Raw genomic sequence first — 18281 nt, forward strand, 5'->3', positions numbered from 1 at the left:
ATCCTGCCTTCTTCCATAACATTATGTATCAGTGTGCCTTCTGAATGATTAAAGTCATAACTCTGGGCAGAACTCAGAATAAACAGTTAACATGTTTGGTGCAATTTTAAATCTGGCCAAAAAAGAGCACGTTGCATTCCTATGTATATATTTCAAATTCATAATCCTCCTGGAATAAGACACTAGCAACAGAAACTGCTTCTATTGCATTGCTGAATTGTTCCCAAAGTGCAGGAGAGGGAAGTGATAAGTAATGAATGTTTAACATGACAAAAAGTCTTTCAGATAACTTAAAATAATTCAAGAAATAAACAATAAAAAAATTCTACACTGTTTTTAGGACAAGCAGTAACTTTTTTTAAGAATAAAATTAATTTACAACATTAGCTTATCAAGAAAAATGTACATTTTATATCTATATAGTTTACAAGATGCTCCAGATCTGCTGTGTATTTCTATGGGAGGTATATATTACAGACTTATTTGGCTGCATTATAAGGCAATCAGTGAAGAACCTGTTGTCCTCCAAGAAACCATTCAGAGCTGAGATCCAATCACATGATTATTTGCAGACAGTTCCAAACATTTCTGCTGACAACAACCAAACTAGGCCGTATCATCTTTATTAAAATGTAAAGAAATGTGCTTGAAAGAGAAAGGTGTAAACTTGTATCCTCCACCAGAGTAGAATTTGTTCTGAAATTCCACCCTGAAACGAGACAAAAAAAGCCAGAATCTGTGTATGAATCCAAACTGACCAGTTGCCAAGAGACCCAACTGTGCAAGGCTGAACAAAGCCAAACTTCTGTAATGCCTGTAGCTCTGCCTGTTGTGCTTGTATGTCTGCCTTCTGAAACTGAAAATTTCATCAGGTTCCAAGCTAAATATTCTCTGAATCCACTCGGATGTGCAGGGCTTGTGATATTAAGACTAAGAAAGGACTAAAAAATACTTAAGGGTTGGCAGCCCCACTTTAGCAAAAGCTGTGCTCACTAGTACAAATGTTCTGTTGAACCCAATAAATCAAATAGACCAAAGCCACTCAGTGATATAACCAGCCTGAAATTCAAAATCCTTATCCACGTTACTAAGGTTGTACAGTATGAAAAGCTAGAATACTATAAATCCAATAGTTTGCCCACTCTGTGGTAGAGCTTAATATGCACCACAAGCCAATATAATATTTTCATTTACTGAAAATACTCCAGAGGAAGAATCCCATTCTACTAACAAGGCATGTATTACAGTAGCATTAGGCTGTTGAATATTTATACCTTTCAATAAGGCATCTAACATTTTGACACAAAAATTCCTCTTAAACAAAAGCCAGTATGTGCTGAAGTGGTAGAAAGAAAAAATGAACTTACCAGTGAAGTCGTATAGCATGGAGAAAGGCAGAAAGCCCCTCCATGACCAAAAGAATAGACACTGTTAGCACAGCAAAGAAGGCTAGAAGAGGGACCAGCAGTAAGACACCGTATGTTGTATCCACACGAAGACCTACTCTCATCACCATTTGCCACAGAACTTCTGATAACTCTATGAAAAAAGAGAAAGCAGTTTCCATAATGAATGTTGATACTGCAGATACTCACCTGGTGAGCTGCTCTCACTGGCCTGTATTCTCATTTAAACAGTAGCACAGGATCTATGGGAACGATTAAGCAATCCCCTCCCAATTAGTTGCTCCCCTCTTCCTCCCCCAAGACACTAAAAGGTACATCTCAGTTTCAAAATACTGAGAGCAGTGTTTTGCACCATGACCCTAAGACTTGAGCCTAAATACCTTCTAAACTTGTCAATCAGCAGAAAACAGGAAGTGGTGCTGTGCTCACTGATGCACCATAACAGGAGGCAGCACCATGTTGAGGTCATCAGCCACTTCACAACACAGAGTAATTAATAAAGAAAATTACTAGGTTTCAAACACTAAGTCACAATTTCAGTTTGGGAGATTTCCATAGATCATGATTCGTTTAAAAAGGGAATTTTCTTAAATTAAGAAAAACATCATTTCATTAAAAATCAAGACAATCTAAAACCCTCCACTTACGTGCATGAGCAAGACTTAATGCCCAGAGTCTCAGATATGAGGCTGTATTAGAAATGCATCCCAGACAATATTCAATGGTATGAATTGCTTGATTCATAAAAACATCTGCAAAATTAAACTAAAATACAAAACCACATTTGAATCCATTGAAACAACATTGTACAGCATGAGAGAATAAAAACATTCATCTGCAAAGCTTAACATACATGGAAGAAAAATTCCATTGAAGGGTAATACATTGATTTCACATCAAGTGAAAAAAAGATCTGCTAATGTTTAAAAAAATAAACATCTGATGCTACAGCTTTCTAGTTAGTTTCCCCAATTACTCCACTGATAGGTAAAAATACAATGTTTTTTTTTCTTCCACAAGGAATATGATCAAATACTCAAAAACTCTTCAATAATAAAATCAGTCATGGCTCTAATTCCCATTCAAGTGATGTTGTAAGTTTACAATGTCAATTTTTGCATCTTTAACACCAGGATTAATTATTAGTAATGCTAGTGATAGAAAAATAACTACATTAACACTGTAAATTCTAAATATAAATACTTGTTGCTTACAAAGAGTTCCAAGACTAATATTACTGCAAGTTTCAACACGTACTTTGCATGGAACTCTGACACATCTTACTTAAGCAAACAATTCTTGTGCTTTCTATACACGAGAAGCCAGTCTCTCACCACAGCAAAGCAAGTGCTGTGCACAGTCTGCATGTGGGGAAACTGAAGCACTTTTTGTCTTTTAATACACATTAGATCAGTGGAACCAGTCAAGACCTTTAAATATTTGGCCAAACTAAACAGCAGCAATCACTAAGGCCTAGGAATGCAGCTCATGTCTCCCAACCCCCAGTAGCAGTAATCCTCATCACAAGATGTAATTTGCAGACATAAAAAGACTTTTGTCTGGATGAAAAGCCAAGATTAATGAACAGGAAGCTGGGCAGTCATCCCCTTGCTTTAATTTTAGGAATCCATAAAACCATACAAACCCCAGAATTTTTATCCCACTCTTCAATTTAAGAAAAACTAGTCTTAGATGCAAATGAAGCACTTTTCCTGTTCTCCACTACGGACAGATTGTGGTTCACTGTAGCAATATGAACATACTAAGAAATAATGATACAACAGCAACAAATAAAAAGTAAATAGCATCCAGATATCAAGGTATTTTGTAAAGGTTCAGCTGATTTCCTTGAGATTTCCAGGGACTCAGCACACAGATTATCTTCTTGATTTTCCACTCCTAATTTGCTTTTAAGGAGATACACACTAGAGATAAGTAAACCCATTACCTCTTCTCCATCCCCCTCTCTGTGCCCACTCTCTGAATGACTGCTTCCTTCTTCCACATCATGAGATCTCAGCAGAGAAAGTTCTTCTTCACTTTCTTTTCTAATCAGCTTGTAGCCCCTCTGCAAAATGGAAAGCCATTGTGTCTTTGGTTCAGTGGACTTAACTTTTATTTCAAGCAGTGACAGGCAAAGGCAAAAACAGAGCTAGAGGAACAAAGCATTATTATACATTACAGTCAAAAACTTCCCATTTTGAGTAGAAATATCTAGTAAGGACATTATTCTACATGCCAGACAACAGCAGCTGAATTCTTCTACACTGAAGAAATGTGCAAGTGTCACTCAGGACTTACCCTGTTCATTCTTATGCCACGGCCTCCACTGTGCAACCAATATAAATAAAGTGGTTTCCCAAAAAGCATCACAGGAACAGAAAGAAAAGCAATAGCAAGTAAAAACCTCTGTAGAGCAACCTGTTTGGGAGGAGGAAGAAAATGAGATTAGATCACAAAACCAAAAGCAGGAAAATCCTTCCCATTTTCATTTAAAGGCCTGTTTAAGCCTTAAGAAAAGTACTACTAATTTCAGTGGGCATGTTCTCCAAATTGAGTCTGCACATAAGCTTTTTACTTCATCACACCCTTAAATTTGGTTACAGACAACCAACATCTTCAAGAGCAGGTTCCACATTAAGGCATTACTGATACTCAGTAACATCATTTAGACCACATAGAAAAGCATCAAAATTCCAAGCATGTGACTGTTTCATAGCCTTAATTTTAAGCTAGATTTCGATCCAGAAACAAGTATTTTCACAAGTCACTACGTAAAATCTTACAACCAATTAAAAAGTAAATGTGTTTTTTAACCACCATCTTTACTCCATTTCCCCTTAGTCTTATACACTCCTAGGGGAACACTCATCCATCAGCCTTTTATGACTGGTAAAATGTTACCTGCATTGGAAACAAGTGGATTTTGGGAAGCTTGTAAGAACACTACTAACCTGTCCAGTGAAGAAGTCCTCTGTGTCCCCACCAGTGAACAGGAACATGTTAATAAAATTAATCAGAATACTAGGAGCAGCTGTAGAGTTCTCTGCAGAGTATGCTAACCATTTATAGAAGATCAAAAACACAAGGTAGCCAAAGATGCATATCATGAATAAAAGTTCAGGAAGAAAAACCAAATAAATATTATACATCTTCTTAAAATGCCTAAAAGATAAAAAAAAGGGGGAGGAGAGAACAAACAAAAAATAAGTTTCACAGAGAAAGATAAAGGCCCAAACATGACTTCAACACAACAGGACAGTACCCAGCACTTTCAAACAGCAATATTGAAATTACAATCTACAACTGATTTCTTCATATTAAAAGCAATGTTAATCAGATATTTCAGTGGAAATAGAGACACTTATCTCTAATAACCAACAAGTAAAATTTTGTATTAATCAATGTCTTTGGATTTTTTTGGCACAATACTGATCCATCATCTTATGAATGTGAAGTAAAACCTCTCCTGAACTGTCTTTTTTTAAGAACACTTTTCACAATTACTATAATTCTTTAACTAAAAAAATGCTCCAGTTTCCCTCGCCAGGTGAATTGTTATAATTCAAGAACTGACAAGGGCTATAATGTTAATATTATCATAACTTCTGGTACTTACAAGTGGTTAAATACCCCCAATACAACTCCAAACGTCATGTGAGTTACTCCAAAAATCACAGACATTTTCATTTTGAAAGAGTTTAAAAAACTGAGACGGTTGCTTGCCAAATTCCAGATCTGGAGAAGACAAAAATCAGAATTGAAGTGTAACAGAAGAAATCAAACAGTATCCTTTCCCTCTTGGAGACCAGACTTCTACCTCAAACCGGGATCAAATGCGCAATTTGAGTTTTGCGAAAATAGTTCAATCTTTCTTTACAATCTTTCTTAACAATCGTTAAGGAAAAAGCTCTTTTTGAATGGAGAGTGTAAGCAGAAAAGTATTTTTACCATAGTAAGATTTATCTTCCTGATTATACATCCCAAAATCTAATTTACAAATGACTGATCATCCAAAAGAGTAAAACTAACCGGATCAATTCCAAAGGGATAAGCTCCGTTGTACACACCAGTAACATTTGGATCCAGTGTTAAAAACTGATTAGACTTCAGATCCTTAGAACTTCAGAGAAAGAAAAACACAATGAGATGTGACATGGTTTCAACACAGTGACAACATATACTTCAATCCTATAGGTCACTCCTGATTTCCTTTATTAATTATCTCATCCACTGTCAGACTTTCAAAGAAGAACAAAAGGATTTCAGCACGAAGGGTCTGGCTAATAAAAGCATTACAAGAAAAATAACAAAACAAAGACAAAAACCAAAACACAAACTAGAAACGCAGGATCTGGGCTTAATTCACACTGACTGTCTTTGAAGGGGAAGTTCCTGGATTTTATTCCTCATTCCCCTGGAATGGAGAATTTCATTGTAAAAGCTCACAATTTGCTTTTATATACAATTCACTAACAAACAGCCACAGAATAACTGGTGTCTTTTTTTCTGTTTTGCATCTGGGTAAGTTTCCACTCAAACTTCACACAGTTTTTAATCAACACAGCACTCGTAACCTGTCCCGTTTTAACCCAAATCTTCGGTTTCATCTCTACTATTATTTCAAGCCACTTCCTGTTTTGAGATGAAACAAGATGCAAGCTGTGAATATTTAAATGCCTAAGGGCCATGACACCTCAAAAAGAGGTTATTCCACTTTGTGAAAAAGTAGGTTGGACTCCTTTTTTTTTTATTTTTGCACTACCAGAAAAGCTGTGCAGAGTCTAAGGATTGGTAGGTGATTACTTTTTTCTCACCATCAAGAAAAGCTGTGCAGAGATTAATGATTGCTAGGTAATTAATTTCTTTACAGCAGATGCTAATATTCTGTTTGATTATTCATTCCAGAAGCACAACCTAGGACAAATTTCTCCAAAACTAGCCTTGTGTTTTCTATTCCTCTTAAAATCTGATACAAATATCCAAAAATCTCTCCTGGAAAATCATCAGCATAAAGACAAACCATAACACAGGAGTCAGTGTGCTTTTTATGAATAAAAACAACACAAAGTCCTAGTGGATTCTGTTCGGATTTTACTATACTACTGAAATCTCCAGCCATTCATGAGAACACCTTTGTGAGACCACAAAGAGATGCAGAACACTCCTAAGAAGATCTGGAGACTAAGTTCTAGAAATAACACCTCATAAAATCAGGTGCAAGTTCTTACTACTAATAAGAAGATACAAAGCCAGCTACAGCTGATAACCATTAAAGTTGTTAGCTAGCACACAGCATTAGGGTATTGCAAAAGGATTTGTTCCAGAAGACTGATCATCATCTATACCAAATGACAGCATTCCAGAAAATGCTCCAGGTGACTGAGGACATGTAAATCCAATAAAGCAGCATTAATATGAGATTGACCTGATAGATTGGCTGAATTAAATACAATCAAATTCTAAAAGTGGTTTTGCAAGACATTGCATTGTCTTTGGATTTCCCAATTAAAGACAATTAGATTTTTTAGTTTTTAAATATGCATTACTGCCTTTTTTAAGTGTAGATTTATCAGCCCTTAATGCACTTACTACCTTAACAACCAGATTTTGCTAGATTTCACTACCTTTACTTACTACTCTCAATAAAAGGATAGTTAAAATAGGTGAGCAAAAGGGTTAAACTGCTGCAGGAGGTATGTTTATTTAAAGGTATAGTAAAGAGAGACATGCTACTCACCCCCAAACGTTCTGCTCAAACATTGCTGAAACATTCCATCCAGAACCAAAGATATTTAATGACTTGGAAAAACAGTCATTATAGATCAGCCCAGTGTACACAGAAAACAGACCCATTAATAAAATAACGTATCTGCCTTCAAATAACATTTTCATTATCTGTAAGTATTGGAAAAAAGAGAAAATAGAGAACATCACCTGCTGTGTGAAGAGTCTTTGTACACATTTCTAAAAGAAACACATTTTTGGCCATATAAAAACTTCTAACAATTCTTGTGAACAGTCATTAAGGAACACACCCATGACCAACCAAGTGTAACACAGAATTTTGCTTTAAGCATGTGAAAATGCAATTTACAAACAGCAGTCACCAAATGGGTGCAGTTCATCTCCCCATATTCACAGCTTTGTCAAGTGATTTATATATAACAAGGGTTTATGTGCATTAGGAAACAGATCTAGAAACAAGAAATATATTCTGAAAACCAATTGTGGTTAAATTGAATGCAGAGATTTGAAGTGCCCATGACACAAACTGAGACTCTTCTCATTGGCATAGTTACACATAGTCTTTGTAAGATGCATTTCCTCCCCAGGACTAGTGTGCAAGAAGTTAAGTCATCTGCAGCCATTCTTAATTAAATATAATTCTAATGAGATATGCAGGTGTTCCTGCATCCCAACCCCATATCATTAAAACATGAGTTAAGTTTAATAAATTCCAAACTACAACTCCTTTTCAGAGACATTAAAAGATGGAATTTGAAAAACCATTTTCTCCTAATGTTAGTCACTGTAACCACATTCTGTGAAACACAGATGACTAAGTAGCACTAGCAGAAGGAAAGACAAGCCCAGCAGTATCAACTCATTTCTGTCAGTCTTTCATTCCAACTTGATTATTTCTGCAATTTCAAAAAAACTGAACAGTTTGTTAAGATACCACATTAATCTTGGTAAATACAACCACAGGAAACCCTGAGATTAAAAAAAAACATCAAAAAAGTCTGATACATGTGCAATAAATAGTACTTTTCAGACACACAGTTAACCATTCAACTGAAGTTATCTTGCTGGTGAGGATAAATTATTTTTAATTCCTTTTACCTCATCTTGTGATCTTCGTAATCTAGGGTGGTTTTCATACAGTATTGTCAGGAGTGCAAATATGAACATCAGCAGACCATGCCCAAAGTCTCCAAACATAACAGCAAACAAGAAGGGAAAAGTGATGATGGTGAAGAGAGCTGAAATTACAACAGAACAGATTCCAGGCACACAGCACAGCAGATGATGTTACTGTCTGAATTTTGCCTAAGCAATTCAACTACTTTAACCTCTCAAACAATTTTCAGCTTTAAGTTTGAAAGATATTTCACCCCTACTAACTGACCTCTGCCCCCACACTGTCAATTAACTCAGTTTAAAGCCTGCTTGTGAATAACCCTTAGTAAAGACAACTCTGCATTGAGGATTAGGATAACAGTGCAAGCCCAGAATATAACACACACAAACAGTTCTTCCTTCGTGGCTATTTTGGCTCTGTACTGTAACATACATTCTCCTGTACAATATGACAGAGTCTAAGTAGCTGCAAAAATACTTGAGGACATTAAACTAACCAGACTAAACATTTTTTTCAAGAGATGAGCTTCATGCTTCAGCCATTACCAAAGTTTTCTTTTTTTCCCCTAAATATCTTATCTCATATCTAAGGTAAAGCATATATAGAAACCTTATACAGCTATTGTCAGTATCTTTAATGCTAAAGTAACTCATCCAAATCAAATCCCATCTTACTGCTTGGAGCACTGTTTGTACTTTTGATGAGCTACAGAAATTTTAAAACTAACAGGCAGTAAGGTTGTGACCAATTTGCCTTTCTTAGTGTCCAATTCAGCAAGGTATTTAAATGCATAACAAAGCAAGCAGAAATGACAGCACAGTTCAGATTTCAGCAGGACCAACCTGGATTAACTTCCCCATAGTTTCCAACTCCATAAGCATCAACGATGTTTTGGAACCCTGAGGTGAATTTATTGGTACGTATCAAAGTTGGAGGGGGCTGAGTTGTTGGGATGGTATTCATGAATGAAGAAACTGTAGCTCCACTCTTCCTCTAATTGCAGGCAGAAAGAAGATACATTTATATAAAAACTCAGGTGATACTTCATCTAATAAAAGTGAAAACATTTTCTCTATCAGCAGTTTCACTGATTCTGAAACTATCCCTAAATGAAGCCCCAAGTTTAACATTTAACCCTTTGTGCTTTCTTAAAAAAACCTCATACATTATTAATAAAAAAATTACATGAATCTGATCCTCTGAAAACACTTGTTACGTGCAGTTTTCTAATCCTTACTTCATATGAAATACCAAATGAGAACCATCAGTCAGTATTATAAAACAAAAATGCCCTCTTGTGAAACAAAAAGATGGGCCTGCACTCAATACAACTAACACAAGGGAATTCACACCTTCTACTTGACTGCACATAGCACTGGCAGCCCAGTCAGACTTAAATCCAAGGCAGAAGTTATTTTTCAAGAAAAAACCAAACAAAAAAAACCCCAAACAACACAGCACTAAATAAAGGCTCTACTAATAAATAAATTGTTTTATATTATTTCATAGAGAATCAGAACTGCCTGTACCTACTGTCAGTCTATTTTGAAGAAATATTTTCTTTTCTTAGCTGTAAAGTCAGGTCAAGAGAAAAGTTTTAACATGAGTGAGCACTGGGCTGACTTACTGAACCCTCCTCCAAGGCATGGCGTAAACTCTGCAGATCAGCCACTGGACACCAAACCTCAGCAATTAAACATTTATTTGTGACATCAAAACTGCACAGGTTGAGTACATGATAAATGGCTTTCATCTTTTTCACTTGGATAACCCACGTATAGATGGATTCAGATGCTTTACACAAGACTTGGCGTAAATAATCCTCAGTTTTATGCAGCACCTTTGTCAAAGAAAAAGAAAATAATATTTTTTTTAATTACAAATGTACTAGTGGTTATGTTAACCACAGGAAGAGCACTCATGAAGACAATCAGAGGGTTGGAGCACCTCTCCTATGAAGAGAGGCTGAAAGAGTTGGGGTTGTTCAGCCTGGAGAAGAGAAGGCTCTGGGGAGACCTCATAGCAGCCTTTCAGTACTTGAAAGGGGCTACAAGAAAGCTGGGGAGGGGGTTTTGGCAAGGGCTTGTAGGGAGAGGACAAGGGGTAATGGCTTTCAACTGGTGGAGGGGAGATTTAACTTAAGACATCAGGAAGAAATTCTGTGAGGGTGGTGAGACACTGGCCCAGGTTACCCAGGGAAGCTGTGGCTGCCCCATCCTTGGCAGTGTTGAAGGGCAGGTTGGATGGGGCTTGGAGCAACCTGGGCTGGGTTGGAACTAGATGAACTTTAAGGTCCCTTCCAACCCAAACTGTTCTGTGATTCTGTGACTTAACCAATGCTGGGTCACACTTGCAGGAGGCCACACTAACCACTGCTTAAAAGAGAAACCAATGCCAAGTGCTCTGAAGTTTAGCAGACACATGCAACACAAGACCAGGGACACGATGTAAAGGCGTGTTCAGATCCAAAGCTGGATGTATTTTACAAACAGTCATATATTTAATGCTGTGACTCATCAGCTGGTCTCCTGCAGTGCAGTAGCTGCAGCAGGGGGAACACTGTCATTTACTCACAGTATGAAGATCCTGAACCCGAACATTTAGTCCTTCAACAACCACCTGGCGCTCCTGGGCAGTGTTTGGATAGGGATACACATGGCAGTGATAGCTACAGAACACAGGAGTTTGTGTCAAATAACCACACTAAACCAAAACAAACCACCCAACTCCAGGCCCTAGGCAAGTCTGCAACACACCATTTAATAACCATGGAATAGATTCATCTGAGAGCATCAGTGTTTTGTCTCTACTCACTGAGGACTGCAGATAAAATGATTAATACATTCATTTTTATACTGCATCATTACAAAGCCAGATGCAATGCAGGGGGAAGGAACAAATTTAACTTCTAAAACCTTGCCTAAAAATCAACAACACTTACAAGGAAAGGAAGCAGGGGGGGAAACTAACAACAACCCAGGTATAAATAAACTGGATGTTAGTTTTACTTCTTACCAGTCACAAATCTTCTTAACTTTCTGGCCAATTTGTTCACCCCAATAGGACACTAAAAAAACAAACCATTTTGTGGCTTCACCCTAAAAAAAAAACATTAAAAAAGTTTATTAAGTTTGGTTTTAACCAACAACTCCACTGTGATGTAATTACAGAGCAAAATAACAAATCTGAATAATCAGAAAAAGCTGTGTTGGCAGCTTTAACCTCCCACCATTTCAATGAAGATCAAAAAATATAACCAAAGTGTGTCAATATCTCACTTCTATGTATATTAGAGAAAAACAGAAACAGTACAAATCAGAATTGCAGCAGAATTTAAAAGTGACAGATTAGGCAGCCATAATTGCTGAATTACAAAAAGGTAATTTTATAAGTTTGAAGAAAAAACTTCACAGAAGACACACTGCACTGCAGACTTCTTTCCTTAACTACTAATGAATAAAATTACTGTTAAAAGGTAATGCATTGTACAGACCTAGTTAATAAATATCCAAGTAGCCATTTAAATGCCATATATTTTGATCCAGATAGACAATCATAAAGTTGCTCCTATTCCACAATAAAGTTCTGCACTTATCAAGCTGAACCATGATAAATTAATTGCCGTTCCTGTTATTTATGGTGGAATCACGACCTCTAATTTTAAAAAGTCTTACAAGTCCTTACACTTGAAGATAGTTTTGCCTCCAAGGGCACTGAGAAATCATTTACATTCACTGCCAGCAGACCTAAGCAGCAATTCTTCCAAGTCTTATGAAAAGCACAAACAAAATAAACTTGACTCACTGTATCTGGATCTTCCAGACTTTCATCCAACTCTGCATATGTAAGAATAGTGTAGCCTTTGCAGGCTCTCCACAGCATTTTTTCAAATGCTTCAACTTTTGCTATGTGAACTAAGCCAGATACGAATCTATGGAAAAATAAAAATTTGAAAAACGAGCTAAAATCCACAAGGCAAAATTAAAAACTCAGAGGGCATCATCACTCAGGATCACATAGTCACAATAATTTAACATCTGCCACCTCCAGAGAAGGAATCGCCCCAAACAGGAAGTAACTGGTATATGAAATAGAGACACAGTTTCTATTTGGAAAGCAAATAGACTGTAGGCCTGAGCACACAGCTAGAATTATAGGTGACATTCTTTCTGTGACAGTAAAGTTCTTAATCTTTCCTTCCTTGGTAAGAAGACATCCTCTCATCATGGTGTTGTAGAGAGCAGTATTCATACATCAGATTCAAGGCAAACAGGCAACACCATTAGTAATGTTACATTTACAGCTGACACTGTCAGGTGGTTAAAACACTGTGTTTATCCTAAAAAAACCCAGTTTGAACAATAGAAGGAAGCACTGCCTTATGGCACTTGGTTTGGTGGAAGTTTTGTAACAGTTTTTTTTGCTGCTGTCCTACTTGTCTCTTCAAACAACCCAATTTTATTACAAAGGTACATTTGGGGGAGACTCCTACCCTGTCTAAAACTGTTTGGTTCATCTGAAATCACTGGAGTCACACTACATCCCATCTCTTAAGAAAACAACCCATTATTTACAGCAGTTCATCAAGCAGCTTTGAAACAGCAGAGGGAGACAACCTGCCATACATAGACTGAACCATACCTACCCCAGTTTGGCACCCAGTCTGTGCATACAGTTGTAATCCACTAATGGCTCATTTTCCATAGAGGGAAATTCCTCATAATTGGCATTCAAGCTGGATTCATACTAAAAAATAAAAGATCAATCCTAGGTTTTAGGAAAAAAAGAATTAATTCATTTATTATTCTAAAGAAGAAAAGCTAAGCAAGTAAATGACATCAATAAAAATATAAAACTCTTTCCTATGTTCAGTCCAGACAAGAGAAAGATCTTGGGATGTCAAGTGCACTGCTCTTGGCAATTATAGCAATTATAGCTGAGAGATTTGGGGCTGTTCAGCCTGCAGAAGAGAAGGCTCCGAGAAGGCCTCATAGCACCTTCCAGTGCCTGAAGGGGCTCCAGGAAAGCTGGGGAGGGGGTTTTGGCAAGGGCTTGTAGGGAGAGGACAAGGGGTAATGGCTTTCAACTGGTGGAGGGGAGACTGGGATAAGACATTAGGAAGAAATTCTTCACTGGGAGGGTGGTGAGACCCTGGCCCAGGATGCCCAGGGAAGCTGTGGCTGCCCCATCCCTGGCAGTGCTGAAGGGCAGGTTGGATGGGGCTTGGAGCAGCCTGGGCTGGTGGGAGGTGTCCCTGCTCATAGCAGGGGGGCCAGGCTCTCAGGCATTGACCACAACCAGTAACAAACTGCCTGGGGGCCCCTGAAGCCCCACACCAAGGCACACACCTCACAACTACCAACAGTGTGCACCAAAAAATGCCTCGTGACACACAATCCCAGCCAAGCAACACAAGCAGCACCTCAGCTGTTCTCCTGACAAATCTTTGTGTGACCTCCAACATGCACATGTACTCTGTCAGTTCAAGCAGGTTTCTTCTCAACTTTTCTTTGTTTTTGGTTACTTCCCTCAATTCTGACTCCAGCTTCTGCAACTGTTCCTAAGACACAGAGAAAAAATGACAGAATCAGTTAATACTGTTTGGACATCAGAGGAGAATGAATTTTAAGCACGTGTTTATTTGCTGCAATGATGGGAGTTTCCCAATTTCTTAATTAACTTAAGCTCCATAGGTTTTACTCCCAGTCTGCCAAGTCTACTTTGTACTGAGTACAGTTGAACCTCCACTAGCATCTGTTAAGTCTGCTGGTCTGATCCTAATCTGTGTCCAAGCTAAGTAATGCAGACTTGAAATTAGAACTTCAGGTAGTATAGAGAGAAACACTGATTTACTGTATTAATATAATTACAGCAAAACAGAATGCCTTTCAAAATTATGTCTGCATTTGACAAGCTCCTACTTCTAGCACAATACCAGAAAAAGCAAATAGTACTGTGTTTTGCTATGTATCAGCACTGGGACCTGCAGAGCCACAGGCATAAAAAACTCCCACACACCCTGGAAATTTTGGATGCATGATAAGAGCCTTCGGTAAGTCCCAAAGCAACAAATGAGGCTGGAGGAGTGTATTTACACATAACAGTTGGTCTGGAACAGTGTAATACGCCAGGGCATCATAAAAAAAAAAAACAAAAACAGATGACTGCAAAGCCTCTAAGTTAGCTCTGACCCTTTCCCAGGGATTTTGTTACATCACATCCTCACTGGCAGAAAAAAACCCTGGGGAAAAACAAAAGTAAAGGCCTCTGCTCCCCCTGAGACACCTCTAGAACTGAAGTCATAAGTAATAAGACAGCAAGTAATTAAGTTTGAAATAAAGTTCCAAGGTCCAGAGCTACATTTTTGGCATCTGTTGTGGAGAAGTTACCTGAATTTCTAAGGTGTGTTTCATTAAGGGGGCAGGAGGAGCAACATCTCCTTCAGGAAGTGGAATATCTGCTTTTTTAATTTCTTGTACTAAATACCCTGGAGCAAGAAGAAAAACAGCATCAGGAAGGAAACAGCAGAGTTGACCTTCAGCTGGTATTGATCAGTGGTGTTGCAGCAACAGGCCTAGCTATTTTACTCATTTCTTTTAGCAAAAATACACACACTAGAGCCTTAAAAAGAATGCAAGGAAAGGGTGAAGACTGGACCCTCCAGGGCAAAAAAGAAAGGGAGGGACTGACAGAGCACTAGGAACAAACCACACAGAACATTTCTGCCTTAGAAGTCTGCAGAAGTAAGCTATCTTCAGAGTCCTCTGACTGAAATTTTCCAACCACAAGTAATTTTTAAGATGCTTTTAACATTTAATAGTATCTCTTTCTTGCTGCAATGTATCACTTTCTGCTAATCACACCTTCTGCCAAAAATTGTCTTTCTGCTCATTGACCCATATATGGAATAAAGTGTGTTCAAACAAGTGTTCAAAGTGTTGGGAATAAAAAGGTTTAAGCAACCTTGACAACAAATGCAACTCAAGCTGGGCAGGGAGATTACCCAAATAGCTGCTGGGATGGTTTGGCATGACCAGCACATGCCTCTGATGAGAGAGTCCAATAAAAAGAATCCCTCAAATAGTAACTTTCCCTCAGGGTACACTGAAAAAATCTGTAACTTGGCTGTAATGCTCTACATACTCTTCTCTATTCATTAACAACCATGTGAATATTATTATTAATAACTTGAGGCATTTTTGAGGGTGCTGGGAAGTTCACCAGGATTGATTTACATATCATGGAGAGTTTATCTTATAGTGAAGGAAATACCCAGAGTAAAGCTTCCATTTTCCTAGCAGAGTTTTAAGCAGTCAATACTGAAACGGTATCAACTATTTATCAGCAATACATTAGCAACAGTTCTTCATCTCTGAGCTTAAAAGAACCCAACCTATATTTAGCACATACACGTTGTAGTGTAAATAAATTTTATAACTCACTAAAGACAGAAACCAAGGTCAGTGGTAAAACACTGGAACAGGTTGCCCAGAGAAGCTGTGGAGTCTCCATACTCAAAATCCCACTGGACACAGTCCTGGAAAACCTGTTCCAGCTGCCCCTGTGTGAGATGGAGGTTGACAAGGTGATCTCAAAGGGTCCTAAGCTAAACACCCCTGTGAAAGACTCAAAACTGCTGCAGCATCAACACCAGCATCAATCCTTAAATTAAGGAATATACTTGTACATTCTGACCCAATTCAGTGCTACAGTCATCCCCAGCTCCAAAAATTGATATAAAGACCCTACATATGAGTGTACATACGTGTATTTTCTCACACATGTGAACATTTTATAGGGTTCTACAGCACACAGATCATACAAGACTGGGAAGATTAAAAAAAGAGCTGTACTGAAACTTCCAGTGTGGTTCCCCTCTAGCAATGCAAACTAATAAAGCCACAGACAGGAAAGGGCAGACACGAAAGCAAAGCTCACCAAGTATTCTTTCCATTTCTTCACACTTTTTTACTTCATTCACAAATTTTCTCTGAAATACACTCACATTTGGGTTAAGCTGAAGAAGAACAACAAAATGCTCGTTAGGTATTTCAAACAGCAACACCCCTTAAAAACACAAGCTTTTTCCATGACTTCATGGAGATCATTTTGCATGTATTCTACGTGCTCACTCTTTACAAAGTCCTTTCAGTTAAGAAGGTATGAAAACCCAAAAGGATGAAAAAGTTGTCAAACAGGGACCTTGGTTTTATTAAAGCAAAATGATCAACGCCTTTAGCTAGTTTTACCCCACTAAGAAAATAACTAGATCCACTGGAGAAACCATTCCCAATCTGATTTCTGGAGTTTTAAGATACAGCATGATGAGTCTGAATTAACAAACCTTTCTACAAGGAAACTTTTGTGATGGGTTTCCAACGAATCTATTTGAAATGTTAAGTTTTGAAAGAGTCTTTCTACACACATTCCCATATTACAAGGGTGCACTCTCTCTGACTACATACTCAGCTGTTAAATCAGACCCACTAATACATTATTTCTGGAATGAATGGTGTGTCAGACACCTGGAGTGGCATCAACACGGCAAACATAACACCCATGTAATGATTCTTACAGATTCACCTCCTCCTACCTGCCATATTTACCAACACTAGCTGTTAATTTAAGTTCTTCCAGCTTTCTCTGCAAAGGTTTTGCAACCTACATTTTTGAAAGATACTTGTAATACATTCCAAAGTCTCAGCCAGCAAGCAAAGATCATATAATTATGATGAGACAATATAGAAACATGGTTAATTATTACCCAACCCAATTTTATTGTCAGGCATGTAGTTTCCTCCAAGGTGAATTGCTCCTCCGGGAACAAACATGTTTTATAAATGCCTGCAACGTTGAAGAATTAAACCTAGAGAACAGCTAAGATGTTTCTATCTGTCTGTCAACAGGGTTGACAAATCTTTTAGCTGTGCACATACATGCAGCCTGGAGGCAGGGTGGCTTTAGGTGGGTCATGAGCCCTCCCCGTGGGAAAGCTGCAAAAAACCCCTGAGGTTTAACTGCTTCTGTGGGAGGGGAAGGACGCAGTCGCCTCAAAACACCCCCCGGGGTTTTGGGGAAGCTGGGGCTCCACACTGACTTTCCATCGCCCAACCTGGCGTTCAGGCAACCGCGATACAGTCCTTGGCCAAAGGTCCGGGGGTCCGAGTCGGGAAACGAAGGAAAAGCCGCATCTCGGGAGCCCTCACACCGCCCCACCGGCACGAAACCCGCACCCCCCCGGCGGCAACTGCTCCTCCCGGCGGGGCCTCCCCGGCTCGCCCCGCAGGCCCCGCCGGGCCGCGCTACTCACGTCTCGGAACTCGGCCAGGCTGCGCTCGCCCACCTCGCTGAGGCACTGGTAGGCCGAGCCGCTCTGCAGGAAGAGCTGCGCCAGGCACATCGCCTCGCCGCGGAACAGCGAGCCCATGGCGGGGCCGGGCGCTCAGCGCGGCGGGCGCCCGGGCGGCGCGGCCACACGTCCCGCGGCAGCCAGCGGCCCGGCGGCCATGGCGGGGCGGGGCGGCGGCTTCCGGGGCGGCGGCTTCCGGGGCGGGCCCGGCGCGACCAACCGGCGGCAGCGCGGGGGGAGCCCGGGAGCCCCGGGTTCCGGCGCTGGGCCGGTGACTATCGGTGGTTCTTCCCCCCCTCACAGCGAACCCCGACAATGAGATGGAAAAGAGTAAGATCCGGACCGTAAGAACATCCCAAGCTGAACATCGTTGCTTGGTCGGTTGAAGAAAATCGTTTTTCTGTGCCCTCACGTGGGCCAGGGCAGCCCATTTATTGTGGGTTGGTTTGGTTGGTTGTTTTTTTGTGGTTTTTTGTGGTTTTTTTTTCCCAGGGCAAAGCATTAGCTGGAAAAGAGAATTATAAACCAATACGTGAACATACCTGAAGCATTACTGCTCTCCAGAAGAGTAAATCACCTCCCCACTGCTCCAAAACAAGGTGGGCAGGACAGTTTGCTGTGGGAAGGAACTGCCACCTTGACCTGCTCCAGCAGGAGAGGA

The 18281-nt window shown here is 39.4% G+C and overlaps 1 protein-coding gene across 1 annotated transcript; it reads right to left on the reverse strand.

The window, feature by feature from the left end:
• Positions 1-279: 279 nt before the first annotated feature.
• Positions 280-17798, reverse strand: ATP6V0A2 (ATPase H+ transporting V0 subunit a2). The gene is made up of 20 exons (XM_051634152.1): positions 17582-17798; positions 16210-16288; positions 14661-14758; positions 13694-13831; positions 12917-13017; positions 12076-12202; positions 11287-11369; positions 10846-10939; positions 9899-10111; positions 9114-9264; positions 8253-8392; positions 7147-7304; positions 5439-5529; positions 5026-5144; positions 4361-4571; positions 3708-3827; positions 3355-3474; positions 2054-2171; positions 1368-1539; positions 280-709 (listed from the first exon to the last, which is right to left on the reverse strand). Exons 1-20 carry the CDS (start codon positions 17696-17698, stop codon positions 607-609), a joined length of 2553 nt encoding a protein of 850 aa, XP_051490112.1. The 5' UTR covers positions 17699-17798; the 3' UTR covers positions 280-606.
• Between the last annotated feature and the right edge of the window lie 483 nt (positions 17799-18281).

This window comes from Apus apus, chromosome 16 (assembly GCF_020740795.1).
Source record: "Apus apus isolate bApuApu2 chromosome 16, bApuApu2.pri.cur, whole genome shotgun sequence".
In the NCBI taxonomy this organism is placed as follows: Eukaryota; Metazoa; Chordata; class Aves; order Apodiformes; family Apodidae; genus Apus; species Apus apus.

Coding starts and splice junctions, on each gene's coding strand:
- ATP6V0A2 (XM_051634152.1), bottom strand. CDS start 17,698: ATGGGCTCGCTGTTCCGCGGCGAGGCGATGTGCCTGGCGCAGCTCTTC. Junction 12,203..12,916: donor AGACTGGGTGCCAAACTGGG/GTAGGTATGGTT, acceptor ATTTTTCCATAG/ATTCGTATCTGGCTTAGTTC. Junction 3,475..3,707: donor GTGGCATAAGAATGAACAGG/GTAAGTCCTGAG, acceptor TCCATTTTGCAG/AGGGGCTACAAGCTGATTAG.